Source organism: Solanum stenotomum, chromosome 6 (genome assembly GCF_019186545.1).
Source record: "Solanum stenotomum isolate F172 chromosome 6, ASM1918654v1, whole genome shotgun sequence".
NCBI classification, from domain to species: Eukaryota; Viridiplantae; Streptophyta; class Magnoliopsida; order Solanales; family Solanaceae; genus Solanum; species Solanum stenotomum.
In genome coordinates, this window is record NC_064287.1 from 15578856 (window position 1) to 15586749 (window position 7894).

The 7894-nt window shown below is 38.0% G+C and overlaps 1 protein-coding gene across 1 annotated transcript; it reads left to right on the top strand.

Annotated features, from left to right (window-relative positions):
* Window positions 1-2794: 2794 nt before the first annotated feature.
* LOC125869234 (protein PLASTID MOVEMENT IMPAIRED 1-RELATED 1-like) lies at window positions 2795-7037 on the top strand. The gene is made up of 3 exons (XM_049549803.1): window positions 2795-2902; window positions 3166-5465; window positions 5575-7037. Exons 2-3 carry the CDS (start codon window positions 3181-3183, stop codon window positions 6734-6736), a joined length of 3447 nt encoding a protein of 1148 aa, XP_049405760.1. The 5' UTR covers window positions 2795-2902; window positions 3166-3180; the 3' UTR covers window positions 6737-7037.
* Window positions 7038-7894: the final 857 nt, after the last annotated feature.

Consider the following 7894-nt stretch of genomic DNA (forward strand, 5'->3'; position numbering starts at 1 on the left):
ATTAGTCAAGAAATTCGGGCATTACACCTCCTTTTTAAAGGGATAAAGATCAGATCTTTTGCTTCATTTTTAACTTGCAAAATTTTCAGATTTCTTAAGTTTCTCTCTTGGTCTCTCTTGGCTTCAATCAGCAGCCCTAGAAAACCTTGGTTCCTTGAGTATTGCCCCATTTTCAAGTAAAAGTTTGAAGGAGAGTTTCAGTTCTTGGAGTACAACTTTAGAGGATAAATTCCTAGAAACTAAGGTAAGACTACTGCCCATTTTTTTCCTCTCTTTAAATACAGATTTGGGGTGGAGAATTTTGTATATATTTATCAAGAACTAATGGATGGTGATAAATCTTTGAGTTAATATGCTCCTATTATGCTGAAAGATTTTTAGGGATTGATAGTGGCTGCCTTATGTATATTGTTGTTGGGGGCTGTTTGGGTATCTTGGAAAAGGATGTATGAAGTTGTATTAATGTATAGAAGAAGGGTGTGGTGGTTCACCATTGGTGCAAGGGTTGTATGGGCCTACTTTCCGTCAAGTGTTAGCTACTGTTTTTAGGGCCTTGATTAGTTGCTAACATTAGCTTAATTGTGACTTATATTGTAGATTAGCATTCAAGAAGGGAGGTTGAATTGTGACAGTGGTATTGGTCAAAAAAAAAAGGTATGTAGGGCGATTCGATTCCATATTTCTTGGCATGAAATCTGATACTTGCGATTAATGTCAATAAGTGAATTTCCTAAGTTCTATTCCTAGTAAAGGAAACATAGTGGCAACGTACGATATCCAAATAGCTAACAATATTCCCCCCCTCCTAAGTGTACATAATTACTTAGTTACACGTTCAGTACTCTATAGTCAATTGAAGTCATTTGTGTCATTCAAACTCTCAAGTAATGCATTAATGTTACGTAGCTCCTTATATTGTAGCTACTGTCCTAAAGTATTATTTTCATGTCTCCTACTACTGTTCCGTATTTCCAAATCTCAAAAATAATCGTGACCACCAAAACAACAATCTCAAAGATTAAAGAATCTAAGTGAAGCAATTTATATAACTATTGGTGGCAGCTCAGGGGCGAAAGCCTAGCATGGGCCGATCCCAATGGGTATAGAAGGGTGGCAGCTCAGGGGCGAAAGCCTAGCATGAGCCGATCCCGATTTGTGCAATGTTGAGGACCGCATCCCAGGGGTTAAAATGCCTAGCATGGGTCATCCTCTTCTACCACTGATCAGCTGGTCACTTATATCACATGCGTTATAAAGATCATAACACACATAAAGGTAAAGACAAGAATGTAACATACATGACCCCACCAAAGTTAACAGAGGCAGCCTCCTATTCTGATTTATGCACTTATACGTTGATACCTGGTTTCGTTTGAACTCTTATTTTTATATATGTGGTTGCCTTACATATTCAGTACACTTTTCGTACTGACGTCCCTGGCGGGGACGCTGCATTTCATGCTGCAGGCACAGGTACTCTCGCTAGTAGACCTCTTCAGTAGGAGCATACGACACTCAACTACTTTTGGTGAGCTCCAGGTTGCTTCGGAGCTTTACTGAGCCCTTGGTAGACTCATTTTGGTATTGTATCGTAGTTAGGGGTAAGGCGGGGTCTGTCCCGACCTACTCTAAGGGTTTCTATCTTTTAGAGGCTTTGTATACTTGTGTATATGGTTTAGTTGCATCTTAACAAGTTGTGGCCTCAATGGCCAAGTCTTGTATATAAGTTTTGGGTCTACTTATGTCGGTCCATATCGTTGTGTCCCTGGCGAACTTGTCACAAAACATTCATAGTTACATGCATAGTAAGCACAGGTCACATGTTGGTTCTCTCAGGCCGCTAGGGCATCGAGTGCCTGTCCGTCTAAATGGGATTTGAGGCGTGACATTTTATTTCGAAAGTTTCTCCAATTATAAAAATTTCAAAATTTTCTTTGCTCTCGAATACATTCCTTGGTTGTTCGATACATTGCAAATGATACACAAGTTAATGGGAGAGATGTATCTGAGAGAGGAGAGATGTATTCGAGAGCAGATAGATGTATCCGAGAGGGGAGAGATGTATCTGAGAGGGAATAAGGATGTAACCGAGAGGGGATTTTTATGATTTTTTTATATGATAGGAAATTTTAGAGATTATGGTATCTTAAGTCGTGTATTGATGTAATCTTTCAAAAAAAAGAAGAAGGTGTTTTTAGGCTCTCCTATTTCGAGAATTGCTTATATTATACATTTGCCTAGCATTTTATATATGACGAAAAAGATTAATTCAATAAAATATATCGAACTTGTATTAGGAACTAAGAAAAGAAATAATGAACTTTCTACTAAAATAACTCTTCAAAAAATTACTTTGTGTACTACAAAAGTACATAGACATTACACGTTATAGTTGTCGATACATTTGAAAAAATACTAAAATATTATTTTATACATCGTGATCTCAGTTGTTATTAATTTTAAACAAATCAAAGTGTCTCACAGATTATAACAGAGGGGGATAAAATGAAGGTAGGCATAGCAATTTGAGCAATGGTATGAGCACTAGGGGGGGCCATGATTTAACTAATAAAGTTTAAAATCGCATAATTTTAACCATGTATAATCAGGATAATTTATCGCCAAAAGAGGTAGTGTTGAGTGTGTGAGTGTATAACATATGGGGCTAAATACGAAATATACAAACTAAAGTATTGGTAGTGTAAATATATATATTAATAAGTAGAGGAGTGAGTGTGACAAATACTCTTCTCCACTTCCAGTCGTATCGTATAATTTTATAATTTTTTGAAACTTCGAATGAAACATCGTCACACCAAAACAGAGAGAGAAAGAGAAAGACAGAGAGAGAAGAAGGAGTCCTCCAGACAATCACTCTTCTTGAGCATCGCTTACTCCTCTGGTAAGAACTTCCTCAATTATTTTGATCAAGTTTTTTCTTCGCAATTTAAACATGGAAGATGAATCTGTGCTTCAAGGTTTTGATTCAGACGCAATTGAACTAATCTGATCTGGGTCGGTGAAAGACTTTGTTCTAATCTTGCTTAGGCATGGAGCTATTGTTTAAGTTTCTAATTTGTTAAATTTTATTGATTTTTTTTTAATTGTATTTTCAAGATTTCATTTTGGATTGTGGGTAATTTTTAAATTGTGTTAATTTTGTAGTTTTTGTGGAGAAGAATGTTATCAAGAATGGATTCTAGGAAAAAAATTGGTGAGAAGCCTGGAAATGGGAAGTTGTTGAATGATATTGAAACTATAAGTAAAGCCCTATATTTGGATAAAACCCAACCTCGGCTTTTGATGTCTACGGCCAGTAGTCGTTCTAAGTCTGTTGGGAGAGCACGTTTACCGGAGCCCAAGTCAAAGAATAAAGACAGTGCTAGAGATTTATTAGAGAAGGATAGTAATAAGAAGTCCACATGGAGTTGGAAGAGCTTAAAGTCATTAACTCATGTTAAAACCCAAAGGTTCAATTGCTGTTTTTCGCTTCAAGTCCATTGCATTGAAGGGATACCAGCATTTTTTAATGACCTTAGTCTTGTCGTGCATTGGAGGAGGCGAGATGGTGAGTTGATGACATGTCCTGTGTTGGTTTGTGAAGGTGTAGCTGAGTTTGAGGAAGAGTTGAGTTATACATGTTCTATATATGGCAGTAGGAATGGTCCTCATCATTCAGCAAAGTATGAGGCAAAACATTGCTTGTTGTATGCTTCAGTTTACGCTACTCCTGAACTTGACTTGGGGAAGCATCGGGTTGACCTTACCAGGTTGCTTCCTCTTACACTGGAAGAATTGGAGGATGAGAGAAGCTCAGGTAAGTGGACAACTAGTTTCAAATTGTCAGGTAAGGCTAAAGGGGCAAGTATGAATGTTAGTTTTGGGTATCATATAGTGGGAAATGGGAACACATCTGGCACGCTTCCTAGCAATAGGGATGTTCTTGAGGGGCGGAACTTGAGGCAGAACAGTGGTGCTGCAAAGCTTCTTGCACAATCTGAGGAAAGTGATGAGCTGAGCATAATAAGGCGATCTGGAAGCCTTCCTGCTTGGTCTTCTTATTCACAGCAGTCTGCAGAAGATGTAAAAGATCTTCATGAGATTTTACCGGTGCCGAATTCTGACTTCTACAAATCTGTAGAAGTGCTGTATCAGAAGTTTGAGGAAGAGAAGTTAGAAGCTTCATTTGAGTTCAAACCAGAGATTGATGTGTTCTCTAATACTGTTGATAACCTCAAACCAGAATTGGCCTTGTTATCAGATCCTGTGAAGGGAAATGTTGAAAACGAGTGTGAAATTGGTGATTTTTCTGTTATAGAGCAAGGCATAGAACATCCTTTGAAGGAACTGGAGGGAAAAGAAGAGGATTCTGTGAAATCTGTTGATGATGCTGTGACAGAGAGACTTGTACCTGATAGTACCTTGAAGATGGCCATTGAAGAGGAGGCCCAGCCTGTACTATTGGCCAAGGGTCTTGACAGTGAGAATGAAGACTTTGCAGTGAGTGCCAACAATTTTGAGACAGATGAGTCAGCAAAAGAATTAATTATGAGAGAATTGGAATCTGCATTAAACAGTTTCTCTGACTTGGAAAACGAGGGATTATACTCTCAGGAACATGAGAATGAAGTTATAAATAATGATGGTTACTTGGACGCTAAAGAGAACTATAAAGAGCTTAGGAAAGGAAAATCCCTCAGCGTGGATTACATTACTGAATCCGTGGCTAGTGATTTCCTGGATATGCTAGGGATTGAGCATAGTCCATTTGGCCCAAGTTCTGAGAGCGAGCCTGATTCCCCACGAGAACGATTATTGAGGCAATTTGAGAAGGACACTCTGGCTGGTGGGTGTTCTTTGTTTAACCTTGATAAGGACATTGAAGAATTTTCTTCTGATGCTCCAAGTGTATCTCAGTGGAGGAGCATCTCTGAGAATTTCGGTTACTCATCTTCTGCACAATCTTATGAGGAGATACCCAAGATAGCAATTGAGGAAACAAGTAACAAAACAAGAGCTTACATGTTGGAGGACTTGGAGACCGAGGCTTTGATGCGTGAATGGGGCTTGAATGAGAAGTCATTTGAATGTTCTCCACCAAAAAGCTCTTGTGGTTTTGGCAGCCCAATCGATATGCCTCCTGAAGACCCTTACCAATTGCCTCCTCTTGGAGAAGGCCTAGGAAACTTGCTACAAACTAAAAATGGAGGATTCTTAAGGTCAATGAATCCTGCAATTTTCAATGATGCTAAGAGTGGAGGGAGTTTAATAATGCAGGTATCCAGTCCGTTGGTGGTGCCTGCAGAAATGGGGTCTGGTATAATGGACATACTGCAGCACTTGGCCTCCATTGGAATAGAAAAGCTCTCGATGCAGGCAAGTAAATTGATGCCTTTGGAAGATATAACTGGGAAGACAGTGGAACAAATTGCCTGGGAAAATGCACCGAGCTTAGGACCTGAAAGGTTTGTTGTTCTGTTTACATGTTGCATTTTAGAGTTGGGTTGCTGTTTCCTTACTGCAAATATACATATACTTGCACCTACTTATTTCTTTTATGAAATTGTTTTGCAGACAAGATTTATTCCAACATGAGTTTGCATTTGGGCAAAATATGGAAAGCATTCAAAGTAAAAAGGCAAAATCGCATGGACCAATGTCTAGTAAGTTGGAAACAAGTTCTACCACTCACATGGACGCCGAATATGTATCCTTGGAAGATCTTGCTCCTTTGGCAATGGATAAAATTGAAGCCCTTTCAATTGAGGGTTTGAGAATACAGACAGGCATGTCAGATGAGGATGCGCCTTCAAACATCAGCGCTCAATCTATTGGCAAGTTTTCAGCCTTTGAGGGACAGAAGGTCAATTTGGGTGGAGCAGTAGGTCTGGAAGGGGCAGGTGGATTGAAGCTTCTGGACATTAGAGACAATGGTGATGACGTTGATGGGCTTATGGGCTTATCTCTGACACTTGATGAATGGATGAGGTTGGACTCGGGAGAGATTGACGATGAAGATGAGATTAGCGAGCGAACCTCCAAACTGCTGGCAGCTCATCATGCTATCAGCACAGACTTGTTTCAGGGCAGGTCAAAGGGAGAGAAGAGACGCGGAAAGAGTAGGAAATGTGGTTTGCTGGGAAACAACTTTACAGTGGCACTAATGGTGCAGCTCCGTGATCCCTTGCGGAATTATGAGCCAGTTGGTACACCTATGCTTGCTCTTGTCCAGGTAGAGAGAGTGTTTGTACCACCTAAACCTAAGATATACAGCACAGTTTCTGAGGTTAGAAACAACAATGAAGATGATGACGATGAATCTGCACCTCCGAAAAATGACTCAAATGTGGACATCAAAGAAGAGAAAATCCCCGAGGTTGAGCCAATCGCACAGTACAAAATAACTGAAGTGCATGTTGCAGGTCTGAAGAGTGAGCAAGGTAAAAAGAAATTATGGGGTTCCACAACTCAAGAACAGTCTGGCTCTCGTTGGTTGGTTGCTAATGGAATGGGAAAGAAAAATAAACATCCATTTATGAAGTCAAAGGCTGCTAACAAATCTTCAAAGGAAGCTGCTTCATCAGCAACAACCACTGTGCAGCCTGGTGATACACTATGGAGCATATCTTCTAGGGTTCATGGTACAGGCACTAAATGGAAGGATATAGCAGCACTAAATCCACATATCCGGAATCCAAATGTGATACTACCTAATGAAACAATCAGACTGAGGTAGTGGTGGAAACTTTGTTATTCATTGGGACGAAGTGACCACCCAAATGCAGCTGCAAGTTTATATTGAACATGAAAGAGCTTGTGAGTTGCGCAGGAGACAAAGGATCGTGCTCTGCCTAAATGTCTCTGTACGTCCATTGCGATTGTGCTGAACCAGTGTATGTTTGTGCAGTTGTCAAGGAATATATTGTTAAGTTTTTGTTCTCTTTTGTAAATGTGCTTGATTTTGTACATATGTTAGCTGTTGTCATGTACTGAGAATCGTGTGATTCCTGGTAATAATAGAAGATTTGTTCCTGATGTTTTGATTTTCCTTTGAATCATATTTCTATTAGCATAAGTCATAACCTATTTCAGCATATGTTTTAAGTTATTTGTGTTCAGGAGCTACTACTCATTTGGTTTGAATACTAGAGACGAGTTATTTTTTATTCACTCTTTTGCTTTATTCTATTCAAACAATAATAATAATATTTAGCTTAAATATTTTGTATGTGCATTCTCGTGATTGTACTGTGTTTGTTTAAAAACAAAACTTACATCTTAAATTGTTAAAGTAAAAGATGATTTATTATTTGTATCATTTCATTTAAGCACGTGACACTCTTAAATTGTAAGATATGTAATTCAGTATGTAAACAAACATAAGAAATAGTCAAATAAATTCATAAATGAAGATTATATTTATATAGTGTAATTTTTTAGTAGAAAAATATGAAGAATTTTCATAAAAATAACAAGTAGCGAAAGTTGTGGATATTATATACATAGTACTAAAAATAATGTGAATATACATGGAAATGAAAAATGATGTATAAAAAGAATTTAAAGAAATACTTTTGTCATATTTACAATTCCATCCAAAAGTAGAGATAAATTATCCCAGTACTAATAATTAATCGTGGAGAAAAGACATAAAGTCACCACTGAAGTTGTCTCGAATTTTCAAACAGACACCTTAACTTTGCAATCATCTTATTACCCCACTAAACAATTTTGAACAGATATTATATCATTTTTTCGTCCACCTGACATAGAGAGTGAACAACCTAAAATAAGTAATATAATTTTATTTTTATAAGTATTTTCTTATTATTTTAACTTTTTTCCTTTTTATTTTTTCTCTTCCTTTCTTCCTTCTTCAAAAATTCATTGTCAT